Source organism: Guyanagaster necrorhizus, assembly GCF_019112545.1.
Source record: "Guyanagaster necrorhizus MCA 3950 unplaced genomic scaffold BT62scaffold_1, whole genome shotgun sequence".
NCBI lineage: Eukaryota > Fungi > Basidiomycota > Agaricomycetes > Agaricales > Physalacriaceae > Guyanagaster > Guyanagaster necrorhizus.
Window position 1 is genome coordinate 965,196 of NW_025064880.1, and position 25,201 is coordinate 990,396.

General features: G+C 48.7%; 12 protein-coding genes across 12 annotated transcripts; 4 read left to right on the top strand and 8 right to left on the bottom strand.

The window, feature by feature from the left end:
- Positions 1-14: 14 nt before the first annotated feature.
- On the bottom strand, positions 15-2,657 carry BT62DRAFT_958776 (BAR-domain-containing protein). Its single transcript, XM_043188474.1, has 8 exons — positions 2,597-2,657; positions 2,527-2,544; positions 2,367-2,467; positions 2,163-2,314; positions 1,955-2,114; positions 1,794-1,901; positions 1,596-1,745; positions 15-1,546 (listed from the first exon to the last, which is right to left on the bottom strand). The coding sequence occupies exons 1-8, from the start codon at positions 2,609-2,611 to the stop codon at positions 163-165; spliced, it is 2,088 nt and encodes a 695-aa protein (XP_043046260.1). The 5' UTR covers positions 2,612-2,657; the 3' UTR covers positions 15-162.
- A 118-nt stretch (positions 2,658-2,775) lies between these two features.
- BT62DRAFT_925300 (SWI/SNF complex 60 kDa subunit) lies at positions 2,776-4,431 on the bottom strand. The gene is made up of 9 exons (XM_043184774.1): positions 4,404-4,431; positions 4,183-4,351; positions 3,994-4,134; positions 3,821-3,940; positions 3,631-3,769; positions 3,447-3,577; positions 3,152-3,391; positions 2,888-3,103; positions 2,776-2,838 (listed from the first exon to the last, which is right to left on the bottom strand). Exons 1-9 carry the CDS (start codon positions 4,424-4,426, stop codon positions 2,788-2,790), a joined length of 1,230 nt encoding a protein of 409 aa, XP_043046261.1. The 5' UTR covers positions 4,427-4,431; the 3' UTR covers positions 2,776-2,787.
- A 152-nt stretch (positions 4,432-4,583) lies between these two features.
- BT62DRAFT_25523 (uncharacterized protein) lies at positions 4,584-5,056 on the bottom strand. The gene has a single exon (XM_043180256.1). It carries the CDS (start codon positions 4,963-4,965, stop codon positions 4,687-4,689), a length of 279 nt encoding a protein of 92 aa, XP_043046262.1. The 5' UTR covers positions 4,966-5,056; the 3' UTR covers positions 4,584-4,686.
- An 892-nt stretch (positions 5,057-5,948) lies between these two features.
- BT62DRAFT_977320 (uncharacterized protein) lies at positions 5,949-7,970 on the bottom strand (the record flags this gene model as incomplete). Its single annotated transcript, XM_043189268.1, has 3 exons — positions 5,949-7,102; positions 7,153-7,441; positions 7,488-7,970. 3 exons carry the CDS (start codon positions 7,968-7,970, stop codon positions 5,949-5,951), a joined length of 1,926 nt encoding a protein of 641 aa, XP_043046263.1.
- A 2,645-nt stretch (positions 7,971-10,615) lies between these two features.
- Positions 10,616-13,266, top strand: BT62DRAFT_939847 (uncharacterized protein). Its single transcript, XM_043187730.1, has 9 exons — positions 10,616-10,716; positions 10,765-11,335; positions 11,393-11,812; positions 11,865-11,893; positions 11,942-12,202; positions 12,258-12,490; positions 12,547-12,726; positions 12,797-12,880; positions 12,935-13,266. Exons 1-9 carry the CDS (start codon positions 10,639-10,641, stop codon positions 13,053-13,055), a joined length of 1,977 nt encoding a protein of 658 aa, XP_043046264.1. The 5' UTR covers positions 10,616-10,638; the 3' UTR covers positions 13,056-13,266.
- Positions 13,065-16,558, bottom strand: BT62DRAFT_879586 (AAA-domain-containing protein; the record flags this gene model as incomplete). Its single annotated transcript, XM_043182596.1, has 11 exons — positions 13,065-13,596; positions 13,648-14,026; positions 14,080-14,321; positions 14,375-14,553; positions 14,604-14,761; positions 14,812-14,968; positions 15,017-15,225; positions 15,257-15,492; positions 15,539-15,856; positions 15,908-15,984; positions 16,031-16,558. 11 exons carry the CDS (start codon positions 16,556-16,558, stop codon positions 13,065-13,067), a joined length of 3,015 nt encoding a protein of 1,004 aa, XP_043046265.1.
- A 605-nt stretch (positions 16,559-17,163) lies between these two features.
- BT62DRAFT_25666 (uncharacterized protein) lies at positions 17,164-17,896 on the top strand. Its single transcript, XM_043180259.1, has 3 exons — positions 17,164-17,186; positions 17,238-17,640; positions 17,693-17,896. The coding sequence occupies exons 2-3, from the start codon at positions 17,364-17,366 to the stop codon at positions 17,740-17,742; spliced, it is 327 nt and encodes a 108-aa protein (XP_043046266.1). The 5' UTR covers positions 17,164-17,186; positions 17,238-17,363; the 3' UTR covers positions 17,743-17,896.
- On the bottom strand, positions 17,861-19,107 carry BT62DRAFT_25713 (uncharacterized protein). The gene is made up of 6 exons (XM_043180261.1): positions 19,009-19,107; positions 18,666-18,960; positions 18,535-18,616; positions 18,263-18,484; positions 18,140-18,213; positions 17,861-18,091 (listed from the first exon to the last, which is right to left on the bottom strand). Exons 2-6 carry the CDS (start codon positions 18,831-18,833, stop codon positions 18,017-18,019), a joined length of 621 nt encoding a protein of 206 aa, XP_043046267.1. The 5' UTR covers positions 18,834-18,960; positions 19,009-19,107; the 3' UTR covers positions 17,861-18,016.
- BT62DRAFT_998772 (DUF572-domain-containing protein) lies at positions 18,883-19,862 on the bottom strand (the record flags this gene model as incomplete). The annotated part of the gene is made up of 4 exons (XM_043190749.1): positions 18,883-19,474; positions 19,528-19,644; positions 19,694-19,799; positions 19,847-19,862. 4 exons carry the CDS (start codon positions 19,860-19,862, stop codon positions 18,883-18,885), a joined length of 831 nt encoding a protein of 276 aa, XP_043046268.1.
- An 81-nt stretch (positions 19,863-19,943) lies between these two features.
- BT62DRAFT_25923 (uncharacterized protein) lies at positions 19,944-20,399 on the top strand. Its single transcript, XM_043180266.1, has 3 exons — positions 19,944-20,141; positions 20,194-20,275; positions 20,321-20,399. Coding segments are annotated over exons 1-3 (237 nt in total). The 5' UTR covers positions 19,944-19,987; the 3' UTR covers positions 20,322-20,399.
- Positions 20,400-20,481: 82 nt separating this feature from the next.
- Positions 20,482-23,622, top strand: BT62DRAFT_915178 (P-loop containing nucleoside triphosphate hydrolase protein; the record flags this gene model as incomplete). Its single annotated transcript, XM_043183924.1, has 16 exons — positions 20,482-20,634; positions 20,686-20,744; positions 20,793-21,016; positions 21,158-21,330; positions 21,384-21,460; positions 21,521-21,626; positions 21,703-21,885; positions 21,932-22,000; positions 22,049-22,126; positions 22,183-22,204; positions 22,258-22,603; positions 22,855-22,873; positions 22,944-22,988; positions 23,047-23,379; positions 23,464-23,544; positions 23,599-23,622. The coding sequence occupies 16 exons, from the start codon at positions 20,482-20,484 to the stop codon at positions 23,620-23,622; spliced, it is 1,992 nt and encodes a 663-aa protein (XP_043046270.1).
- BT62DRAFT_1070494 (uncharacterized protein) lies at positions 23,597-24,768 on the bottom strand. The gene is made up of 3 exons (XM_043178666.1): positions 24,464-24,768; positions 24,329-24,402; positions 23,597-24,268 (listed from the first exon to the last, which is right to left on the bottom strand). Exons 1-3 carry the CDS (start codon positions 24,606-24,608, stop codon positions 23,678-23,680), a joined length of 810 nt encoding a protein of 269 aa, XP_043046271.1. The 5' UTR covers positions 24,609-24,768; the 3' UTR covers positions 23,597-23,677.
- Between the last annotated feature and the right edge of the window lie 433 nt (positions 24,769-25,201).

Here is a 25,201-nt window from a genome sequence, read left to right on the forward strand (position 1 = left end):
CAAAGTGTGGTCACGTTGACATTCTTACCGGCCTAATTGCCGAATCCCGGATTTATTCATACAATGCAAATAACATATCCTATAGTAGAGATCCATTTGGTACATAATCTACAGAAACTGTGAACAGAAAATCAAGGTATACTCATGGCACCACTTAGGTCCTTACGCATGATGTTCAAAGCAATTACTGCACATGCCCCTGGGCTTGAAAGGGTTTTGTCTGAACTCCTTGCAAGTGGTAGTACTCGGAAGTGATAGATCCGACACGCTATCGAAAGGTGAGGCATCATAACCGAAGCTGCTCTTGGGCGAAGGTGTTTCCGTCGTGCTTTGCGGAGCCAACAAGCTCGATGATGATGACGATGCTGGAACGCTGGGTCGACGGGGAGGTATCTTAGGCGTTGTACTGGGAGTAGCGCTACGCCGTGGCGGCGGCGGCGGCGGAGGAGCCTTCTTCCCCGAGGCTAGAGTTGCAAGGATATCGGTCGATGATCTGTGCATCGGGAGTGCTGGAGGAGTAGGTCCCACCGTTCGGTTTGGTCCAGTATCAGATACACCGTGACGTGAGACCGACGGCATCAGGTGGTCGTCATCATCATCATCCATTATAGTACTTGAAAGACCATGGTCTGGAGGACCTCCAAAGAAAGGACTGTGGGACGGATTTAGAGGCTTGGATTTGTACGCGTCTTCTTCTTCCAGATCACTCGTTCTATATCCTTCATCCGGTGAATCGTCGTCAGACTGGAACGATGGAGCAATGTAGGCAGTATCTTCCTCGTAAGCCTTCCCGCTACGAGAACGCTTCAACAGGACCGGCTTCTTAGAGATGGCCTCCGTGTATGATGTCGGAAACAAGCCTTGTTTCCCATCCAACAAACCCATCCACCACTCGTCAAGGACCTCATTGACTACGATAATCTCATCGCCTGCTTTGAATGACAATTCATCCGAAGAGCCATTGAAATCATAAAGTGCGCGCACGATCTTTTTTTCCTGCAAAGAGGGTGGCTTTAGAATACGAGAAGGCTCCTTCGGAGTTCCATCTTTGCTTTGCGACTTCCGCCGTAGTGTCGTGGTGAAGCTCGGAGACATGGAAACTGGTGAGCTCCCTTCACTTCCCTGTATATGATCGTCGTCATCGTCCTGCAACGATGCGAATTTCTCCTTTTTCTTCCCTCGTACAGAGCCCATTGCACTGTTGGCCCAGCCAGCAACGCTCATTCTCATCGAAGAGTCTGGATTCGCCAAACTGTCCGATCGCTTTCTCGACGCTCTTGAACTCGGGCGGGAAGGTGGGCGAGAAGAAGCTTTGGCCGTACCCACAGAGTCATTACGCCGATGTGAGGCAGATGGGCGGCGACCAAATGACGACGTATTTGTCCGTTCATCGTCAGAGGAGTCTACATGCAAAGACTGAGGATTAGAGGGGCCAGACAAAGATCTCTTCTGCCCAGGGCGCTTCGGAGTCTTTGTGTTACTGGAACGAGAGAAAGTATGCATGGGCCCGTCCGCCCGACGAGGAATGACATCTGAGGTACTAGACCTATCAAGTGGTTTGATCACAAGTCCAGAATGACCAATAGCATGCCTACCATTCCGCCTGTGTCTCCTGTAGGACATCTAGGTATTGCTTCACAAAATTAACCTCACTTTCCAGAAAGTTAGTTAATTCGCGTAGCTGATCTATTTCATTTTCTTGAATGGCGTGCATGTACGCCCGCACATCTTCGGCAGCCTCCTCACTACACGACGTTGAACTCATGGAAAAGAACAGTCAAGCATAAACTCACTATCGTGCTTGTGCCCTTTCGACTTCTTCATCCGCCTCTAGTTTATCTTTCTCTTTCTTGCTGTTCTTCAACTTTTCTTGTTTCGTTAGGGCGGCATCAAGACTGAGTCTAGAGATACAAGGCATGATTAGGATCTGTCACAAAAAACAGACAAGACTTACCTTCTACTCTCTAGTTTCTTTCTCTGGTGTTCGTACTCCTTGACTTCGTTGCCAAAGCTCTCAAGTGATGCAAGGTATGTATCACGGAAAGTTAGGGCGTAAGCCTCTTGTAAAGTGGCGATCTTGCAATGAGCACGTCCGAACTTTATAAGCGATGTGCCTGTCCAATAGTAAGTATTTGACATGAGTAAAGTGGTGAACAATGAACCGAGGGCAGAATCATCTCCGTATTCTTCGCCGTGGACAATCATAACAACCCCCAGGGTGTCGATGGGCAACAATTTCTCTGGGTTATCAAGGGATTCGCTCTCTTTCTTCTTGGAGAGGGCATGATGATAATCTTCGGATGCAAGACACAGTCTATAGGGCGCATGTTGGCGATTGAACGACGAGGAGAGAACTCCGGACGCACTTTTGAGCAGCGAGCTTCCGTTTCTCTATATCTAGCTCGAGTTCACGGAATTCCTCTGTGACCGTCGCCTTCTCGCGAGAGGATATCACCTCCCCTGCCCACTATACGCAAGATGATGAAATTAGGGTCATTGCCGGTTAAAAGGTCATCAAGGACATACCTGGCGCAACTTGCCTAGCTGAATGAGCAGTTCAGTGTATTGCAAGGCAGAGTATTCACGATGGGCTTACCTGTTTACTGGCCATGATGGCAGTACAAGTACAAGCGATATCATGTATATTTACCGTAATAATTAAATTTATTCAAGGTCGGAAGCGGAGAATGCCGAAACTCTCTGATTGGTTGATGTAGCGGTCATTATTTATAAAGGCTAGATCCGTACAAATAAAAGCAAAAGACCCAGAGCTCCCGAATACACAATTCACTGCACCCCCTTCGCAGCCAACCGCAATCCCTCTTGAACTGCAACAGCCTGGGGATATAAAGTGAGTTAGAAAATAGACGGAAAACGTTGCCTTCACCTCCTCTACCCATGGCAACTTGAAAAACTCGCTCCGCCGCAGTTCTTCTTGCCTTACTGTCAAGCCCTCTGTCGGACCACTGCCCAGAATGGTCTCGAGATCACGCGATTGGGATTCCAGCCAGGTCTGTATAAACTCCGCAGGATTGTTAGCGAACGATTCCAAAAAGGTACGTTTCAAATGGGAATTATGCAGTGACTGTGCATGGAGGGCTATCTGCAATCCAAATCAGCGTCAATTTACGAGAAAATACAAATCTGTGACCTCTTCATCTAGCTTCGCAAGGTTCTGAGTGCTTTCCCTGTTCGTCTGTAACATGACGCTCATGCGATTTTTGAGGAAGACGTCTTCCGCCTTCACTTCTATATCCCAGGCAGTGGGTCGGTCTGGAGGTGGCACTGAAGGGTCGATAGTGTAGAACAGAACCACAGGGTCTGGCGTCGACAGATACTGGTTAACTACGTCTGGTAATTTTTGAAAGGGGGTACTTTCTGCGCGGAATATCTAAGGAAGAAGTGAGTGAGTATAGTGTGGTATTGGAAATGAAATCATTGTCCACCGGCGCCAGCTTTTCGTCTGCCCGTACCACCCTTCGATCCACCTTATCTTGTAGACCGTGAAGCTTGATATAGTTCCACAGTGTCTGGATGACACCGACACGGCTCTCTTCCTTAATACCCAAAATATCGCCTGAAGAGAACAACGGTCAGACAAGCTGACAAGCAATGATCTGAGCTACATGCCAAGTTCAGGGCTGACTTTATACTGCTCCGGATAATGATCTGGATATAAGATGATACGTAACTTGAGAGCTGCATCCCCGGTCCGTCGAATGGTGAACCCGTCCAAAACAGGGTTCTGAAGTCCGGTCGCACGAGGCCACTGTATTAATTCCAGGTAAGAGGGGTTTCCAGGTGAATGTCGATGACCGACCTCAACAATATTGCCTTCTGGGTACAGCAAGGGATCTCTGTCCAACTCTACAATCATCTTCTTGATAAACGTCGAAAACTTTCGCATCGGTGCCTTGTCTTTACTTCGCTGGTTCCCAACCTAGATAAAGGATATGTAAGAGCTCAGCTGTGGCTAACGCAGGACGCACGCACCTCCAACAGACGACCCTCGACCTTGAAGCTCCAAGCTGGTATGCCCTCTCCCGTTTCAAAGTTCGCCATCTGCTCACCACCAGTTTGCCAGATTTGCGAAGACACTGTATGGCTGAGAAAGAGCCGCAATGTTCGCGTAGTCTATCTCGAGAAGTGAGCGCGCCGTCGAATGCGCTGTACGATACACACTGTTGGATTCCGTGCAAGCGAGTCCTGAATTTCGACCTTCTTACGGGTCATTGTCCAGTCCAACTTGCGTTCCATTTCCAGGAGATCTTGATACATTCGTGAATCTTGGGCAAAGTCTGGGTTCTGAAGAACGACATTGGGCAGCGTTTTGTCGGTTATTTTTCGTCGCCTGAAACAAAAACGGTCATAATCAGAGAATGTCATCGTGCAGGGTTGCTTGCTTTGTGGCCTTTGCCCCATCCATTGCAGCGAAGAAGAGTTACAATTAGAATTTTTTGGAGAGTAGACGAAGAGAGAAGGAGACGAAGAACTGTCACAGGTCACGGGACTTTGAGAGTCTCCGGGCCGGGTGAACCACATCGGAATATTGCCAAGTTCAACTTAACGGCACTTGCATGATAAAAAAATACAAGTCATATTTGTTCTAAGATAATGAAATGTGCTACTGGTGAGGATATCCATCTCTTTCGCGAGTTGTATTCTTCATCTGAATACTCTTCGTCGTCACCGTTTCACCTTCATCCACTTCATTATCGGTGTCCCCCCCATCCTGTTCGAAGGCTGAAATACCACAGGTCCTGAGGATATTGCTGCCCAGCCAACGAGCACAGTTTTCGGTACCCTCCCATCTCGAATCCGCGACTTGGATTTACTCATCTTCTTCTCCATTCTGTTCTGCAACGTCAAGCACGAAACAAAGAGACCCCAGTAGGAGCCGCACGAGAGTAACGCATGAAATCTTCTCAGCGATGCTGTTGGATCCCATTCCATACAACAACGCATGGCAGACCGTAGAGTTGATCGGTCGACAAATTCCGTTCCCTTTCGTCAATTGCACGCCATCTTCTGCCAGGTAGAACGTCCGCAAGGCCTAGAGACATTAAGGACTTGAATCCGTTCATCGCACGCGGGCCACGGGGGATATTGATTTTTAGGTCGGGAGTTATCTTGATGTTAACGTGATACTAAACATAACAAAAAAAAAACTCAACAAAACTGTACCGAGTGCAGCAGTGATACTCCAAATAGACGTCCACGGATTGGGCGTGTGGGGGAGTAGATTCGGGAGAGAACTTTACACTGAGAGACCGGTGATATTGAGCACTGTCAGCACTGACTTGGAAGGGTCGTGTCCATAAAGACGCATATTGCCCCATCCATCATCGGAACCATCGACAGTCAAAGGAACTACCGAATCGTGAATTACACCCTGTTGATCATCTTCAAGACTTGTGGTACCCAGCCCAGTGCAGATACCCTTATCAGTATGCTCGTGAAAAGTTGAAAGGTCTTCTCCTGCGAACTGGTTCAACTCTGGTTCAAAGCTCTCGACAGCCGTCTTTCTCTGTTCGAGATATGCCGACTAGTCCTTGGATTTTTCTGGGCGGATCAAGTGAAATTCTGCATGAAACACATGTCACTGTCCATTGACGACCATGGCACCTCGACATAATCATTTCCTTGAGGATTGGACAACTTCAGAACGTTCTTAGTGTCTTCATTGAAGCCAACGACCCTGAGTTTGCGAGACTGTTGGCCAATAAGGCTTCTGTGCAAGCTCGCAGGCAGAGCATCCTTGCGAAACTGAGAAAACTCTGTATCATTGAGAAGAAACTCGGAAAGACGACGAGCGTCAAGGATACCTGGGGCTGCAGGGGGACTACGACAAAATGGACACATGGTGATAACGGAAAAAGGGCGTCGTTCAGCACAGTTCTTGCTGTAACTTGCATTACAAAATTTACTTTATTCCTTTCTTCCTGTCTTTAAGTTTCGCGCTGCATTAATGTCGCTATTTCTGTAGGAACCGCCGGCCGTTTCTCCCATCCTGCAAGCCATCCGATCCTTGCGCCTTCATCATCCCCAGCACTTGGAAGAGCAAATACACCGGTGACTAACCAAATATTCTTCGCACTGCCCAAGTGATTCTGCCGCAGCGTTGGCAAAACAGCCCTCGGTACCATCAGATTCGAGTTCGCGTCTGTTCTCAGCACCTGTCCTACTCTCCCGGATTGTCCCAGATCAACAATGCCAGAAACACCAGCACGAGACGCCGCGCGACCTTCGCCACCCTTTTCAAATGTTCCAAAAGCCTCTCCATCTATCGTGATGCCCAGAGCTCTCCCGTCCTTTCCCTGTCCGTATATCGCAAAACCGCCTTCAGCAGATAATAAGTTTCTCCCCGTCCGTAACCTGTGCACACGGAGATGCCACACTGGCGAGTTCTGCTGTGGTGGCACCAGCCATGTCTCTACCTGGACATCCTTCCAGGGATACCACATCGACCTTAGCCATTTACCACTCTCAATCCTAGCCTCCCTTGTGTCTCTTCTACACTTCCACGTCTCTCCGTTGTCATCACTTAGAGCCAACGTATTGTCGCCCCCCAATTCTTCCAGGGTTCCATTCCCGACAGGGACACTGTATCCAAAGGCGGAGGAATAAGCAAGTTTCCCATACTTGGCCGGTCCTTGTTTGATGGGATATGAGCACTGTTGGCCAGATGATAGAATATAGGTGTGCCCTCCAACGGTGGTGGCAATATGCAGTGGATGATACAGAATTTTGGTCGTCTCAAGCAATATCTGGGGGTAAGGCTCTTCCTTTGTTGCCCAGAACGGATGGTTGTTGGGTAAAGACAGTATTACAAAGGACTTGCAACACCAGTACGGAGACCCGGGAGAGTTGTAGTTCTCCGTCATGTTGTGGTTGGGATAACAGAAACCGATGGTAAGGGTACCGTCGGCATTGAACGCCCCCGCCTGTTTTGCCCACCACCTGATGTTCCTTAATTGCAAACCCTTGACGACTCCCCAAGTCAATGGAGCTGGGAGTTCAACGTCGGCGAAAGCGAGGGCCCCCCAAAAGGACGACATTGCAAAGCGATAGGTCATACTCCTGCCGAAGGGGATCGCACGACCTGCCTCCCCGTGAGTACACTAAGGCATTAGCAATAATAATTCATCCTACCTTCTCCGTCAAAGTAGCACACAAAGTCCAAAGCAAATTGCCTCGCTCTGTTCCTGTATTCTTCACATCGAATGGGATCTTCGTCTTGCTGCAGCTTCGAGTAGACGAGCTGCGCAAATTGAATCGCAAAGGAAGACGAATAATAATCGAGTTGGACAACACCCTCTGGGCCATCGCGAGACCATCCATCGCCGATATAGAATGTGTCGAGATGATCCATGTCAGCTTTCATTCGTTCCGCGTTGAAACGAGTCGAGCCAGCTTTTGATAAACCCAGGTTGGCAAAGACCTGGGAGAGTAAGGATAAATATGGGTTAGGGAAACATATTACTCACGCGGAACCAAAGCCAGTTTGTATTGGGCATCTCCTTGTCATTCATACCACCTAACCATTTTTCGACTTTGACCTTGGATTCTGGAGGGAGGGGATCCCACAATTGCTCTTTAGCAACAGCAATAGCGAAGCCTAGGGCGGAGCACTCGACCATCCTTTGGTCTTTGTCTCGCATGTCTCCCCAGAACTCTTCGTTATCAGGATCGGTCCCATTCTTCAAGCCGTCAACCCATCGCATGGTACCAGAGTATTCATATCCACCCGATAGTAATGATGCGAGGCCCCAGATGGGACGAGAGAAACCTTCCAACTGAGCAGCAGCCTCGTCGTAGTGCGTTCCAGTATGGCCAATGTGAACTCTGGCACCACCAGGTGAAGTGTGCTTCTCAAGGGCGTCGAGGATATCCACAAGGAATTTCTTCAAGTCATTCCTGGTCTGTATGGGATTGGGCGCGAAGGGGGTAACGTTTCCAAACGTCTCCATGGCTGGTGCACGTGGGAACGCGATGAACCTCACTTATGTAGGGATATCAGTTTGAAATCGGGCCGGACAGAACTGTCCGCTGATCTGTTCGTGATCTTGTTCTATTCTTAAGAGAGAAAAATCATCTGAAATGTACTGCATTGAAACGAGTCGAGGTCACAGCAGCCTATTCACAGTACAAACGGTACTCAGCTACTTATCTCCGTTGTATTCTTCCGATGTCTCCGCTTTTTCTTCTTCTGCTCTGGACCTGTGTTTTCTTCCGGCAGCTTGCGCTTGTCGCCAGCATCAGGAGCATCTGCACTGTCAGCACCGTCCTTTGCTTCCTCACCTAGCTCCTGATCTGTAGCTGCTCCCGTTTTCGAACGCATGCGTTCCTTTTTCCCCTTCCGTTTCTTTACCGGTTTCTCTGCGTCAAGCGTAACGGCGTCACCACCTGACCTTGCCGCGATTTTGTTCTTCAGTTCCTTCAGCTTCTCGGCCCGCTTCGAGTCCCATACGCTGTCTTTTCGGTAAGGAGCATATTTCTTGACTCCCATGTATTCATTGAGTTCAGCATCTGTAGCCATCAAAATCTCGGCCGGGGTCAAGGCAAAGTTTTGAGCTTGCACGGGAGTGTATTTAAAGCGTGTGGTAAAGCCGCCGACCTAGGTCCAGGAAGTTATTTGTGAGCACCATAAAGACAAACAGGACATACCACATCGTTGAAGTCTAGCTGGTAGAGTTCATTCATGTATTCATCCAATTTCTTCTTCCGCATTTCTTCTGTGCCATCCCACTCTTCGTTCCCATGCTCGACGTCGGCGTCCATAGCGTTGATATCTACACCGCCAGCATCCTCCTCAATGGTCTTCTTTTTCTTTTTCTTCTTTTTCTTCTTTTTCTCTGACTTATGCTCATCATCGGAAACCAGAATGTCACCAATGTCAATATCGTCGTCCCATACGGGCTTCTCGACGTCCTCCGCTTCTTCCTCTGCGCCATAGAGTTCTTCCATCTGCGCATCATGAACCTCGGGATCCCAGTCTGCATCCAAATCCAGTGCTTCGAGTGCTATAAAATCAGGCGATATCAGCCTCTCGTTAGGCTCTTTCAAAGGGAAACATGCCTGGATCGGCCTCAAAGCTCTTTCCGCCTTCACGCCCGATCTTATCCAACTTGGCTCGTATCTCCTTCATCTTTAGGGACTTGAGCCTTCTAACTTCGTCTTTCTTCTTCTGCAGTTCCTCCTCCTTCCTCGCCCTTCTGCGTTCGCGCGCGTCCTTTCTCGTAGTGTTTTCTCGTCGTACAAGAGATGAGATGTTACGAGGGTAACTCTTGATCTCTGCTGCATCACTATAAAGACAGTTTGATTCAGATAGGTGTAGACAGCGAGACCAGGAAGAACGAACGGCTCCTCGAATCGGAAGTTGTACGAGCTTTCGAATCGGTCCACAATCTCTTCAAAATCATCTTCGTCAATGTCGGGGTCAGCCGTCGGTAGGGGGGGATCCTCAGAAGCGGAACCGCCCTCGTCCTCGTCATTCTCTTTCTTTGCCTTATCTTTTCCTTTCGTTCGACCGGATGTTGCTTCCCGATAAGTTGGGACATGCATTGAAGATCGATCAATCCAACCTCGGTTGAGAATATAGCTGAAGAATCAACGGTCAACAGACTGTCGTACAGACGAAGGCAAAACAGCTGCACTTGATAAGGAACTCGTGGTTTTCTTCGTCTTTGGACTCATTGCTTGCAGCCTCCTTGCTCTTCGTTTTCGATTTCTTCGGTGCATCATCCCACTCAGACTCCTGCTTGATTGTATCTTGGCTATCCCGGAAAGTGACCAACTCTTTAAGGTCGACGCCAACTTGCTGCTGCAGAAAATTGCGATATTCTTCCTCCTCTTGCTCGCGTTCATCTTTGGTCTTCTCCCGCGGAACAAGTAGATCATCGTCATCGCGTTCAGAGTCGCTTTGGTGAAAAGCAGCTATTGTTTCCTTCCGAAGTTCGTGTTGAGCTTCGACGTGTGTCGGCTCTGGAGATGGAGAGTGAGAAGTCGGATTGAGCGTGGATTCAAGCATAACTTGGCGAAGAGTGACAGGGTTTGATTGCTGTATAAAAATTTTGTTAAAATTGATCTGTCTAAAGCCAAAGGAATTACCTTGATTTTTGTTCGTGACACTGGCTGTAAGGGGAGTGAGCGCGTCTGCTCCTCTAAATGAAACCATTATCAAACATGATTTCTTTTCTTGAAGCGACAGAACGGACCTCCGAAAATACTTTTCTCAGAATTGTAAATGTCTGGATCCTTCCTCTTGATTCGGGCCAGCGTCCTGAGAATTGCGGCATCCACAGCGGGCGTTAGCTCCTCTCCATCTTCATCTTCAGACTCTGCTGACTCTGAGTCTGTCTCTTCGTTATCGTCGTCGTCTTCTTCGGCGTCGGAACCATACTTTGCTTTCACTATAGGCTGTCAGATTTTGGACAAGTGAATAAGCTGGTGAGCCAACGCTTTTCGAGTTCTTCTCTTTCCTTTCTATATTGGAATGCCTTTGCATAATGTTCGTTGATGGTAAACTGGTGAGTAGAGTCGCTGTCTGATTCCGAGTCTGACAACATCGCAGTGAAGAAGAAAGAAAAGGATATCCGGACCGGGTCGCCATCAGCTGAGGGTTTCATCGCTACGACCATGCTACACGTACAGGCGCTGATTCCAGTTGCTCTATCGACTCTATTTCGCATCTCTGCCTACCTTTTTTTGCAGGTGGTCAGTACTGTTCCTCCTTGGATGGGATACCCAGCTCACAACAATTAGATTCCGTCGCCAATACTTGCAATTGTCCTGCCAATTGCCTTTTCAGCATGGATCATTGCCCTATGGATGCTGCCATCTCCTTCAGAGCGCAAGGAAGAAAGCGACGGCAAGGCTCATCCAACTCGTACAGCAACAGTAGCTCCTTTCCATTATCACTCATTTGGAAGGCTTATCGAGGCGCAGGTATACGTTGAGAGCGAAGACATTGTGCTAAACATCCTTTTGTCGCTTCCATCGTCATCCCGTCGAGTTCGTTGGGTCACCAACGCAATCAACATCGCCCTTTTTCTTGCCGCTGCAGAATTCCTTTGCACCCCATTTTTAGATTCCGCCTCAGACATCATCTTCACTCGTGTCGGTGCTGTTTATCCAGACAATGTCAAAATTGTTGCTCGTTACCCGCCTATAGACGATATAACACAATCCATACGCATCATATGGAGAGAGGCACCAAAGTCCGGGGCTCAAGAAATATCTTGGCATGACGGACCCTTATTTAATTTTGATGAAAATCGTGACTGGGTAGATGTCGTCAGGATTAAAGGACTCTGGCCTAATAGCCATTATGAATGTGCACCACTCTGTTCCATTCAGCGCAGTGATGAATCTAACTTGTTTCATTTTTCAGACTCGCTTGCAACAACTAATGGAACGCTGCTGCCCTACCCCTCTACACCTATCAAATTTCATACTTTCCCCGACCCTCGCCTCCCCAGCGGAAACAAATTCAGTTTCTTGGTGTCGTCATGTATGACCACGAATTTTCCTTATCTCCCGTTTCAAGGACGACGAATCAAAGGTTATGACTTACTCAGCAACCTTCTGTATCCGAAGGATTCTGCCTATAATTCTACCACTGACACAGATGTCGCTGCAAGTAAGACCCTAACTAAAGAGAGATCTATGCTGCCAGAGTTCCTGCTTTTCCTTGGCGATTTTATCTATGCCGACGTTCCGATCTACACTGGAAGCACCCTGGAGGACTACCGCAGACTATATCGCAGAAATTATCAGAGCAGCAGTTTTAGAAAAATTTATGAGCGTTTGCGTGAGTTTTAAAGTTGTTCATAATAGGAAAAGGCTCGTTAACAATTGCTCAGCAATTTTTCATGCATACGATGATCATGAGGTATGTACATGCACATCAACTTGAACGTCCTTTGACGGTGCCATGAAGATTATTAATAACTACGCCGGCGACGGGGACGACCTCAAGCCACCTTTTCCCAATGCCTCAGACGCCTTTGAAATCTACAACGCAAACCCAAATTATGATTCGATCCATGAAAGTCACTATTACTACGATTTTCGCTATGGTGATTCTGCTTTCTTCGTCATGGACACACGCCGCTATCGATCTTCTGCAACCGATGATTTAAGTGCGCGCGTGATGCTCGGTGATGCTCAACTAGCTGCCTTCTATAACTGGCTTTCGAGGGTATGACATATATGTATCTCATCTCATTTCTAGCTACTAAAACAACTATGTTTAGGCCAATGATACGGCCGTCTTTAAGTTTGTAGTGACGTCGGTCCCATTTACCACGCTTTGGGGTCACGACGCGGCTACGGACTCTTGGGCTGGTTTCCCTGCTGAAAGGACCTCTTTATTGCAAGCGATGCACTCCGTGCCGAATGTGATAATCCTGTCTGGGGATCGTCACGAGTTTGCTGCCATCGAATACAATCACGACAGTCTTCATACCGTGCGAGAATTCTCTACAAGGTAGCTACTTTGCTGTGCGATGTCTTCTGTTCGATATCTGACGTCTTCTCTCATAGTCCTCTCAGCATGTTCTACATTCCTCTTTATAGAACACTGAAAATGCAAGGGGCAGAAGTTGTGACTAGGATTAAACACAGACTGAATATGACCAACGAGGGACCGGAATATATCACAGTGGAAGAACAGATTCCTGCGGAGAATGTATTCAAATACATTCCCTCCGGCAACTATAAATGGTTCGTTCATATTCTACAAAAACTACCATAACTGCCCAGCGAATATCTCTCATTCTCTTTCGGTATCCAGGTCCACCATTGATGTTGACACTACGGACTTGGAAATGCCGGTTTTACGCCTTAAACTTACTGTCGATGGCAAAACTGCGTATAGGTGAGCGAGCTCCACCACCTCATCAACTAGGAAGGGGCTTACGTCTCGGCATAGTTACACTTTAAACGGAACGCCGATAAAATTACACACATCCACGGCTCTGGGCGTATTTGTCTCAACAGGTATCAAGGACATGTTCAATAAAATCGGTATACATCCAAGCAAATGGTTCTAATAAAATACACTATCCACTTTGCTTCCACTCCGGGTCCGTTGATCGTCGCGCCGATCGGTTAAGCGAAAACTGTTGCTGGATAATAGCATAATGCCTCATTTCGGCTTCACTAACGCTGGGAACCAGATGATTGAGAGCAAGCGTAAAATCATCTTCTGTTACAATAACGTTGACCTCCTCTTGGGACGCAACTTCTGCCAAATAATATTGGGGCGTCAAAGGGTATGGATACTGATCGCCACCGGGTTGACTGTTGAGCCGAGCTGAAGACAGCGTATCATTAGCATGTGCAAAGTTGGCCGACACAAGAAACAAACCGATTGTTTCTTCCAATTCTTCGGCCTTACGTGTCATGGCATTCAAAAGAGCGTCGGAGCATACAGCATAAAAGTCGGCACCAGTGAGATTGAAGGGACATCGCTCGGCAAGGGCGCTCAAATCGAAATCGGGATGAAGGCGAAATTTTCTCGTCAATGCTTCGAGAATGTGCAACTGTTCTTCGTGAGTTTTGCTAACGCCTAGATACAGCATACGATCGAATCTGCAAGGGATTAAGACTAGATCCACAGAATGCATAAACTTGTGAGTTAACCTTCCAGGGCGCAGTAGCGCAGCATCTAATAGATCAGGTCGATTGGTGGCACCGATGACGAAGACATCCGTGCCTCCGCTTCCCGACATGCCATCCAGTTCAGACAGAAGTTGACTAACGATACGATCCATGACACCTCCCGAATCGCCGTGATTGCCTCTCTTTGGGGCTATCGAATCGAGCTCGTCGAAGAATATAACGCATGGTTTTGCATCTCTTGCACGCTGGAAGATACGCCGTACATTGGCTTCCGATTCTCCAATGTACATATTAAGCAGCTCAGGACCCTTGACGGAGAAGAAGTTGAGCGCAAAGGACGTAGCGACGGCCTTGGCGACTAAGGTTTTTCCCGTTCCGGGAGGTCCATAGAGAAGAATACCTAGACAAGTCAGTTAGGATTATGGCTTCGACAACATCGAGTAGGCCGCTTACCTGATCGTTTTTTTAATCCGTCTGAGAAGAGTTCGGGGTAGTCCAACGGTAATTGTATCGTGTCGAGAATGTCGGATTTGGCGTGAGCCAGACCGCCGACATCATCCCAAGAAACGTTGGGGATCTTCGGTGCGCCAATACCTTCAGAATAGGATGCTCTAGCTTTCCCAAGGGCCCCTTCAAAGTCAGAATTTGACAGCGTGACCCCTGCTTGGATTATATCGGACACATCCTCGTAATCCCTACGAGCACAGACGGATCAGCATGAATACAAGGGTATATTCTCAGAACGTACACAGTTGAACTTGCACGTTCAATCGAAGCTGCCTCTGCACGCACCACCAAATCGACTAAATCGCCCGCCACCAAGGCAGCTGTTTGTGTTGCCAAAGCAGACACAGAGACATCGGGGGCTACTACTTTGCTGGCGAGTTGAGATTGCAGTATATCGTACCGTTCGACTTCATTCGGAGCCTATTCATTTATCATTAAAAATTAAGTTTGTTCATAGTGGGACGATTAACCTCGAAGGTAATTTCATGCTTGAAGAGAGCCACGAATGCTGGTGGTAGCTTGGAAGGTTCATTGGTGATCCCACATATCATAACCGGATAACCCGTAATCTTCCAGCTCTGGTGTACATGATCAAGGCAATCTCGGAGTACGTTAATCATCGGAGATCCTATAAATAATTGTCGGCATATACATAGCCGAGAGAGATAGCAGGCATACCTGTTTTCGAATCGGGGCCTTGAGAATTACTACCCAATCCATCAAGTTGTCGTAGGATGAGAAGGCAAGGAGAGCAGTCCATGGCTTTCTCAAACCGGGCCCGGAGTAAACCCTCGGTCTGCGTATCATTATCACCCACAGCATCGTAACAATTTATCTGTCTTATGTTCGCAAACAATTGAAGGGCAAAACAAAAGCCACTTACTTCAAGGACGTGCATGCCGAGTAGGCGCGCCACACTATGGGCAGAACTATATTTGCCAGTTCCCCGTGCGCCACTGAGCAGAAAAGAGAGGGGTAGATTATAAGAAACACTGTGCTTCCCCAGCACCACCGATGCAACGGAGAATAATTTTTCAAAGGAGGAATTTGGATCAGAGGTAGCAGGGCACGACAAGGCTCTTGGATGAACATCTGTCCTTATGAGAGTATATGAAGATTTGACGGATGCGGGACATACCTAGGCCAAGATATGCAGAAACGTCCGGTACCCGACAGTGCTCCACTCCGGTCTGTACCATGTGAGTCACAGAGGCATCGAACCAGCATCCTAGTTCGCCCAGTGTTGCCCCGATATAAGCGTCCGGCGATAGAGAATCTGCTTCGTTGGATATTACGTCGTGGTCGATGTTGGTTAGCACAAAGAAAACTGCCTCATTTGCGCGGCTTGGCGTAGAATCTCTAGACGATGTGATGAGTGCGGTAACTTAGCATCGAAATGGCTCACGATACTGGGTACCTATCATGTTCCGCATGGCTATGTTGGTCGTCGGTATTCAAGGCAACGGCAATTACATCTCCCGCTTTCACCAAGGTCGGCGCCCCCTCAAAATGACGCTGTAACGCTGTCACAAATAGACTCTGGTATGTGCGATCCACTGATATGGGTGAGGCCACTCGAGCGACAGTTATAGAACGGGCGGTGGGTACTGTGGGTTTACCTGAACCAAAAGGACTAGGGCAAAGCTGGATAGTGGATGATAGTGAAGGACTGGAATCTCCGCAGATGTTATGGAGGAGGACAGAAGAGCCTAGGGCACAACCACTGGATTGAAATAAGTACATGGCCTGGAACAAGAACCTTCTATGCTCTTACGTCGAAGAGATTATACTGTCTTCTGCAACAACCCGGACAAGGCGATATTTTGAAGAGCCTGTCAAATGCACTACGGCCTGTTGGTATTAAGCCAGAGTAGGACAGCAAAACTGGCTGACTTACCCATTCTCCGTTGAGAACACCGACACGACCAAGATCGGACATTCGAAGATATATAGTGTAGTCATCCAAGCTCCCCAGGATCGGATCCAATAATGGTTGAACCTGAAACGTGGATACAGGTGAAGAGTGATGTTGCCCACTACAGTGCATATTGTCGAGGTGGTCTTCAAATTCAAATTCTGTATCGGAAGGGAAATCGAAAGCAGGACCCGCCGAGCTTGCCAGGAAATCTTCCCCGATTTCTATTTTCTCAAACTCTGAGCTTTCTCCGGATTCCGATGAGGCAGAGTCAAGACTCTCATCCGTTGATGGGCATATGACAAAGGTAGTATGTTCCCTGTCCGCGTATCCTTGTAGGACGGGTTCCAACATGTCTAGACGATACTTGAGTGGCTTCGTTTCGTGATTGATGTAACCGTTCACATGTCCTAGGCTATTAGCGCTACAAGTGTACGCTGTGCTTTGTCGCAGGATTCTTTGTCCTTGGGAAAACCAGGCCTCGAGCTGTGTCTGGTGAGCCAGGGCCATGTCATAGGCATCTTGAGATAATGCAGTAACGAAGACTTCCATGAGAGGTATTAGACGAACTGGCGAGACAGAAAGGCAGGGTGGACCGGATGACTTCCTCATAGAGAGATAAAATAGGCGAGGATAGATTTTGATCCACGCTTGGGGAATAGCTATTTGTCCCGCCTGGGTATAAATGGGTAATTTGACTGAATGGTTGTATGGACGACGTACTGCAATGTTGTCGTCGAGAAAGGCCCAGCAAGAGACAGCCGAAAGAGAGTTTTTGGATCCTGAGGTGCGCTTGATGAGACTCGATATCGATATACTTATTCTGTAGGCTGACGACGCGTTCTGACTGGATAATGCATCCCAGAGGTCGCGACCGACAAGAACAGTGTCGTCTGTCTGCTCTGGGTCATTCCTGATGATGAAGGCAGTCTCGACAGAAAAAGGCGAGTCAAAGAAAAGGCTCATGGTGGTAGAGAAGAGAAAAGGATGGCAAGGGTGGCCAGCGCAAGAGCGTTTGGTAGGCCTGCCATACCCGAGGTCTGTATTGTCACATGGCAAAAATCGATCTCAATTTCTTTTTTTCCTTCAACTTCCATGTATCGAGGCAATTCAAGAGGCGGTTTCTCACGAGGCGGTGGTGAGCTCCCCTTCTCTAGGTCTTTATCGTGACCTTATAGTGTAATTTTAGCCCGGGGAGGCGGTCGTGGAGGCGGCAGGGGTGGATTCCAACAGAGGGACATGGGGCCTCCAGATACCGTCCTAGGTGATATTCATTACTTCTGTCTGTATCGTTTTGTTTCTAATCCTTTCAGAAATGGGGACTTTTGTGCATGCCGTTGAAGACGAAATGCTCTGCTCATCTCTTTTGCCCGACAAAGTCCCATATTTCAATGCTCCAATCTACCTGCAAAATAAATCAGTCATCGGAAAAGTTGACGAAATCCTTGGCCCAATAAACGAAGTCTACTTTTCCATCAAAATGGGCGAGGGCATGGTTGCCAACAGTTTTAAAAAGGGAGACAAGGTGTATATCGGCGGCGACAAACTTTTGCCAATAGAGCGCTTTCTGCCTAAACCAAAAGTCGCAGGAGGTGCGCTGTCTTATATTTTCTGTTTCATGCTACTCAGAACGGGATGTTTTAGGTGTTACAAGTAAGCCTATGCTATCTGTAGAACCAATGTCCAGTGGCTAATGTCTCTCTAGAACGCGGTCGCGGTGGCCGGGGTGCAGGCGCCCCTCGAGGACGTGGGGCGGGCGGCGGTCGAGGTGGATTCCAATCGCGTGGAGGTAGCCGTGGTCGGGGCGGCGGTCGAGGTGGTTTTGGGGATCGGGGCGGTCGTGGTGCTTCAAGGGGGGCAAGTCGAGGCAGCGGCTGGGGCGTCCGTGGCAGTGGTGGCGGTGGACGTGGATTCCGTGGATCATAGTGCCCTACTAGCTGTACGGTTGAATATACCACATTGCAGGAATCACGGCTTGAGCGTCTTTATCTCTGCTGACACATGCTCGTATTTCAGCGACCGTTCTGCCTGGCTGGGGATAGCCTACACAGCGCAATTAGACAAAAAGGAGGGGACCAAGAGATAACATGCCTGTTCGAGGGCATTGGTTGCAGCTATCGCTTTCTGAAGCTCGTCTTGAATGTTCGGGTAGCGCCTGGCGAGAACTGGGCGACGTTGGACGGGATACACAAGAGAAGACACGCAGCTACTCACATTCATCGCCAGGCAAGGACTCGGTATCCTCCTCTATCGAAATGTCCAAATCTTCGTCTGCAGCGTCTGCGTCGCGCTCGCCGCTGATTAACTTCTCAAGCGTCGCTTCGATCTCCTTGGGCACCGTACGGCGCGTCTCTGCAACGATCTTATGCCAGCCAAGGCGAGTATCAGCGAGGGCCCATATGCGTCTGTCCAGGGCCTCATCAAAGGGCTCCATGTCTAGATTCTGATTTAAAAGCTTGACGACGAAGGACAGTGAGCTCAAGTACCGGGGTCATTCTCATCGAGGGGCCGATTGCACCCATTAATGCGAAGGTTTGACTGCGCCATTGAGAAAGTTCTGTCCAAGTACTGGCGGATACTGAACATGCAAACGACGAGCAAAGAGGAGGAGACCAACCTGCTGGGCGTGGGCCACCATGGCTTCCCTTTGACTCTCTAAGCCCTGGATACGTATCTTCTCCTCGACGAAGGATAGAAACAACCTCGAGTAATCGACCTTGATGCGCTGGAGGTCGCCCTGGGTATCGACGTTGACACGAAGCACGTCGTCTCGTGAAGATTCCATAGTGGTAAGAAATCAAGTGTTGTACAACCCTAACCCTAATATACGGTATTTACGTCTTCACCTTCTTTACCATCTTTATTCCTAGAGCGTTCTTGCCCGCCGTTTTAGCCTTCTTCACTGACGACACCTTGGTAGATATCAGCGCTCGTGTAGAGCCTGACAACAGGCTGTGTACGTTTGGCTCAATATCGTCCGCCTTCCGTTTCACGGTTATCACGTTGTCCACGGTTGAGTCCGTCGAAGAGCCCGGCATCGAAACCTTGGAGAAGACAGCTCTCACCAATTTCTCATCTTCCTCCTCCAGTTTCTTGCACTCTAGGTCCTCTGCCGACTCTATTTCCTCCAGTCCTATCCGGTCCAGCAAATCGACAGTGTTTCCCACTCGTTCGTTTCTCGCATTCCGGGCACGGATGTCTTGTAGGGCGTCCAAAATGTCCATTTCGCGTTTGGAATCCGTCGTCCGGTTTTCGAGCGCCTTCATAGGATTGTTCTCTTCTTCTTCAAGCTTCGCCAGCCGGTCCTCCTCCTGAACCGCTTGTTCGTCTCTCCATGGCTCGAAATTCCGAGAAGCACCGTGTTCTGCAGAATAGTCCGTGTTTTTGGGGTCTGTCTTGAACGTGATCTCGGCTGAACAGAGTGTGCTGAGCAAATGGTAAGATTGAATATCTCAAGAGTATCAGGACGAGACACAAACCATTTGATGTAAAATCGAAATATCTTGATGCCATAGTAGTCCTCGCCGTCCACTGTTTCTTTGCGGGCGTTGAATTTTTTGCCCTTGTAGATATATTCTCCGCAAGTATTACAGCGCCTGTAGAGGGATATCAGATACGTCAGCATAATACTGCAAGAGCACACACATAGAAAAGGGAGCCATTAATCGAACTACCTGCTGTGAATTCTTGGATCCTTTTCGACGCGGAATGAGATCCGGGTCAAAGTCCGGGGGGAAATACTTGTTAAGTACTAGAAGAACATAAGAATATAGCTGCATAGTGGTGGCAAAAAAATACCTTTGCGTTCAGACATTGCCTAAGAGTGTTAGTGGTGGTGATGGTGGTGGTTGGAGTCAAGGAGCTTATTGTTGTGTTGATCGTCGACGTTCCGGCCAAACAACGCCTCGAATTTCCAATTTCTTCTCCTCCTCTCCCGCTATGCCATTGAAATTTTGGAAGCCCGGTACTGCTGAGCCGGGGAGTGCCCTCGACAGAGCAACAGAGGCAGAGGGAAATGTCGTCGGGTCGTCGTCGCAGCATTCTTCTCTCTCGGTCCAGAGCCAGCGGGAACGTCTGCCCATCTTCAAGCATCGTCTGTTCACTTCATCTTCCCTTCCCCGTGTTCTTATGTATTTTTTTTTAAGGTGAAAAGCTGCTATACTGCATAGAAAAGTACGGAGTGACCATTGTAGTCGGCCAAACGGGATGCGGCAAAACCACTCGTTGGTGATTGTTCTCTATTTCCCCGGATCTTATTCTGACGCGTCTCAGAGCTACCGCAGTATCTCTTAGAAGCCGGATGGGCTGCTCAACGAAATGTAATTGCCTGTACTCAGCCACGTCGTGTTGCCGCTACTTCGGTCGCTGGCCGTGTCTCAACTGAAGTCGGATCAGTTCTCGGAGGCGAGGTGAGTCTCGTGTTTGAGCTTTCCATGCAGAAGCCCAAGTGCATCCAGGTCGGATATACAATTCGGTTCGAGGACGTTAGCGACAAGGAGAGAACTCGAATTTTGTACATGACCGATGGAATGTTGTTTCGCGAGACTCTAGTCGACCCCCTGCTCACTCGGTACAGTGTCATTATGGTACGATATTTCATTTTCCACGCTCCAAATCCGCTCACGCCATGTACCCAGATTGACGAGGCTCATGAGCGCAGCACGTATACCGACCTTTTGCTTGGTATTCTCAAAAAGTATGCAATAGTCTCAACGAATCTTGCCCGTCACTTACGAGATCTTAGAATACGTCGCAAGCGTCCCAGTCTTCGGATAATCGTGTCCTCTGCTACGCTAGATGCATCATACTTCCTAGACTACTTCACCGCCGCTACTTCTCCCGGCGAAGCTACTATCGTTAGTCTAGAGGGACGCATGTTTCCTGTCGATGTCGCATACTCTGAACAACCCGTCCCCGATTATGTGCGTTTTGCTGCAGAAACGGCCTTCAATATCAATTTGCAAGTAGGTGCTTCCTCATCAAGACGTGCGGTTACAAATATCTGTTCCATAGTCACAACTGGGAGATATTCTGATCTTTCTTACTGGCCGCGAAGAAATAGACACTTGCTTGGATTTTCTCTCGGAACTCCTCATGACGTTTGTATAGCACTCCTGGAGCTGCCATTCCAGCTCATAAACCATTCCAGCCTCCCACGAAGCGCTTTGCGGATTGTTCCTCTTCCGTTGCATGCTGGCCTGACGACTGTCGAGCAACTACGCGTGTTTGAACCTGCTGTTCGAGGTACTAGGAAGATCATCGTCTCTACCAATATAGCCGAAGTAAGCAATCACCGTTTTTCTCATGTTCGGGAGGAATGCTAGCTCATGTGTAGGCCAGTGTCACTATCGAAGGCATCAAGTTCGTGATAGACTGTGGTTACGTCAAAGTATTCAACTTTCTTCCTGTTCTGTGAGATAACTGTTCACCGATTGGGGATGTATTAGATTCGAACGTACAATCCAACTACAGCGTTGTCCTCGCTAGTAACTGTACCGACTTCAGTCGCTTCAGCGACACAAAGGGCTGGACGAGCTGGGCGTACTTCCTCGGGTATTTGTTACAGGCTATATCCCAAGTCAGCTTACGACTCTCTTCCTCGGTCTATGCCTCCTGAAATCACCCGAACGGACATGACAACGCCGATCTTGCAGCTGAAGTCGTTGGGTGTAGATGATCTAATGAAATTTGAGTGGGTGTCTGCTCCTCCAGCAGAGTCTGTATTGAGGGCACTCGAGGGTCTAGTTGCCGCAGGCATGATAGGCGAGGATGGTCGTTTAACGCTCATGGGAGAGAAAGTGGCGGAATGCCCTGTTGAAGTCGGTATTGCACGCATGGTAATGGATTTTTGTTATTCGTTGTCATGTACTGATGCTGGCGCAGCTTTTCACTTCGAAAGAATATAGTTGTGGGGAAGAGATGCTCACCATTGCCGCGATGACCGCTGTCCAGGTTGGGCTTCTTTTCGTGCATATTGAATAGATATTAATAAATCTCCAGGACGTATTCATCATTCCCGATGGCGCCCCTGGAGCTCTAGCCGAATTGGAACGTCGTAAATTTACTGCAGAAGAAGGGGTACGTTTGTTTTCACTCTGGGCAGCAAAAGATGATTTATAAACTACTTGTTCTAGGACCACCTGACACTGCTGAACGGTGAGCTAGATCCGTTCTCCTTCAACGATGGATGCTTACGTCCTTATTTGCAGCTTACAATGCATTTGTACGTTATGGTAAATCTTCAGGGTGGTGCAAATCGCACGCTTTGTCGTTCAGAGCCATGTCACGAGCTGTTTCCATTCGGGCGCAACTGAAGAAATATATGCAACGTTTCAATCTTCCATTGGATAGTTGTGAGGGTGACGCGAAGCGTTTACGAAGATGTCTTGTCAGCGGATACTGGCGAAATGGCGCCCGATGGATGGCTGACGGCACCTACCGCTCTGTACGGGGGAATGCGATCCTTCACGTTCACCCGACGTCTGTTCTATTTACGAGGAAGCCCCGGACTGGATGGGTGGTCTTCCATGAGATGGAAGAAACCAAGAAAACCCAGTGCGTCTTGCCGTGATCGACACGTTTGCTGGGCTAATCATCAACAGAATTCGGATTATAACCGAGATCGAACCTGACTGGTAATGTTCCGCGCATTTCGATATAATCATTTGTTACTAAAGATGAAATTGCAGGTTGACAGAGCACGGTTTAGAGTATCGGGATAAACGGACGGGATGATACCTCTGTTGAATTTCATGAAAACTATGTGTATCTATAACATTGTTTGAGATTGGTTGCGTGAATGAAAGGAACAAGGAGCACGACGAGGTAAGGTTGTGACAATGTCACGTACGTGACGGTCTGTCCCGTTCACCGTACCGCGATGGGTGCGTCTCAGTCCCGGCCAGACGAAAAGGTCTTTGTGAACGAAACACCGATACAGGTGCGAAAGACCGCCTTTCTCGTTTGCAATATAGCCTGCTTATCCCTCTGCGTGCTAGTTTTCGCAGGATGTCGTCGACCAGCTCTCTGTTGACCTCTCTGCTCGTGACGTTACGCCAGAGCGACAGTCTACACTAGACGCACATATTCGTTCTCGGATACAAAGGGAGATTGAACATCTCCGAAAAGAAGAACAGCAAGTGCGCGAGCGCATCGAGCAGGCCCTAGAGAAGGAAAACTTGGATAGAGAACGAAGTTTAGCTGGCGAGGCGGTGACAGGCGATGAAACTGGCAGTGTCAAGGACAGTGCGTCACTCCTGAACGACCTAGAAGACATTCGCCAGAAGGTAGACCGCTTCCATGGCCGAAAAGACCTTCAGGATGTTCCACAGGTTAAGTCGTACCAGGAAGCCGTATTGGCGTGCTACAGGCTCGTCGTTTCCGCAGCATTTCGTTGAACTTGTGACTAAAACTAGAGCAGGGAGAAGGCCGGGAAGACTCTCGATTGCTGGCGAGAAGTAGGCCTGTTCAAGGAGGCAGTAGAGCAACTAGAACAGGTGCGTTCAATGCCGTTCTCCACCAAGTGACTTTATATTCATTTTGACGTGGAGAAATATGTCAAATCGTTACAGTAATCTGTCCAAATCATGAATACATCGTAAATTGTACCGTTATTTCGGTCCATATCTTCTACAGTGCAACACCAACCACTGTTGATGGATCGTCAGGCTGTGAGTATGCTGAGCCGCTGGTTGCCTGCGACGTCCGCGACGTCCTGCTGGACAGTGCAGTACCTACGATGGTTCGGCCCCGGCTGCTTCTCAAGAAGTGTGTCCATGACAGGCGCTGAGTGTCTCCTTGATTTCTCGTGCCTAAATCCTCAAAGTTGGACGCATAATCTCCCATCTGGCCACCAGGTGACGCGTTTTCATTTGGATCTGTTGAGCTAGTCGCAGATGGTTTGCGATTTAGCTGCAGCAGTGAAGGAAGGTTTGGCAGCGAAGGCTTTTTTGTTCGTAAAGGCGGAGCTCTGGACTTTGGCTGGTCCGCGTCCGGAGAAGACCTGGCAGGTCGAAGAGCCTTTGGAAGAGACGGCTTGGGTTCCGGCAGATCTGCAGGCGTCTTGGCAGGATCTCTTGCTTTGCCGCCTTTGACGTTGTCTGCGAACTGTACCTTGGTGGAATCCGGCACCCAGAAAACGGGTGCGAGATGAGGTATTCGGGGACGGGAGAGTTTAGAAGCATTCATCATCGTGTTCTTGTTCGTTATACGAAGGGTATTCTGGTTTATTTTGTTTGATGTGAGTGAAGATGGCTGGTGGCTGTTGAGTAATTGCCTTACAAGCTCCTTCTGCTGCTTTAATTCATGATGTTTGATCTTTTTGCCCCACATTATCCACACGAACACTAAAAAGACTTTTTGCCGGTATTTAGGCATTGTTGATAACGGGGTAAAACGGGAAACGGGTCAGCTCACACGCCAGGAAAGCACCTCCGGCGGTGCCACCCGCGATTGCACCAACTGGGATTTCGTTAGCGTTGTCGACTGGAGAGACGGACGACGTTGGTCCATCCTCGAATACTGTTGTCGTGACGATGACTTGTGCCAGTGCTGGGGCCATGGTCGATCCAAACAGGTCCCGTTCCCTTTAAATTTTATAAAAACCCCTGGTGTGTCCTCGTGTTTCAAACGCGTGCACTAGGAAGGAGAACCCCGAAGAATAGTAGATAGCATCAGCCTCGTGTAGATTGCCGCCACAAGGGGGAGAGGGGGAAGGGGGGGGGGGGGGGGGGGGGGGGGGGGGGGGGGGGTTGGTGTGGACCTGTATTTCTCATGATACGATTAGCTCTGTCCCAATAGTGTTCCTTGATTGTTCTGAATACTTGGCCGTCTTTTCTCCATCAGCCGGGCTGAACGGAAACCACCGTTTGGCTCCTGTGACCGGCGCAGGGTTCGACATTTGAGCCGAGCTCTTTTAAATTCTCCGGGATTTTGCTCGTTTCAAGTCGCCGGAGGCATTCCCGGCAAATAAGTACATCGAATGCTCATAAATTGAAGGTTGTTCTTTGGCGAGGCAGAGGCCGAAGTAAGAAATGCCTGTCTATCGCCATCTTGCCCTTCTAGCACCAGAGGGCTGGAACTGGCTGAGGGACCCGTCACTTCATGCATTGGAATCGGCTTCCGAGCCAAAGAAACTAATTGGCAACCTGGAAA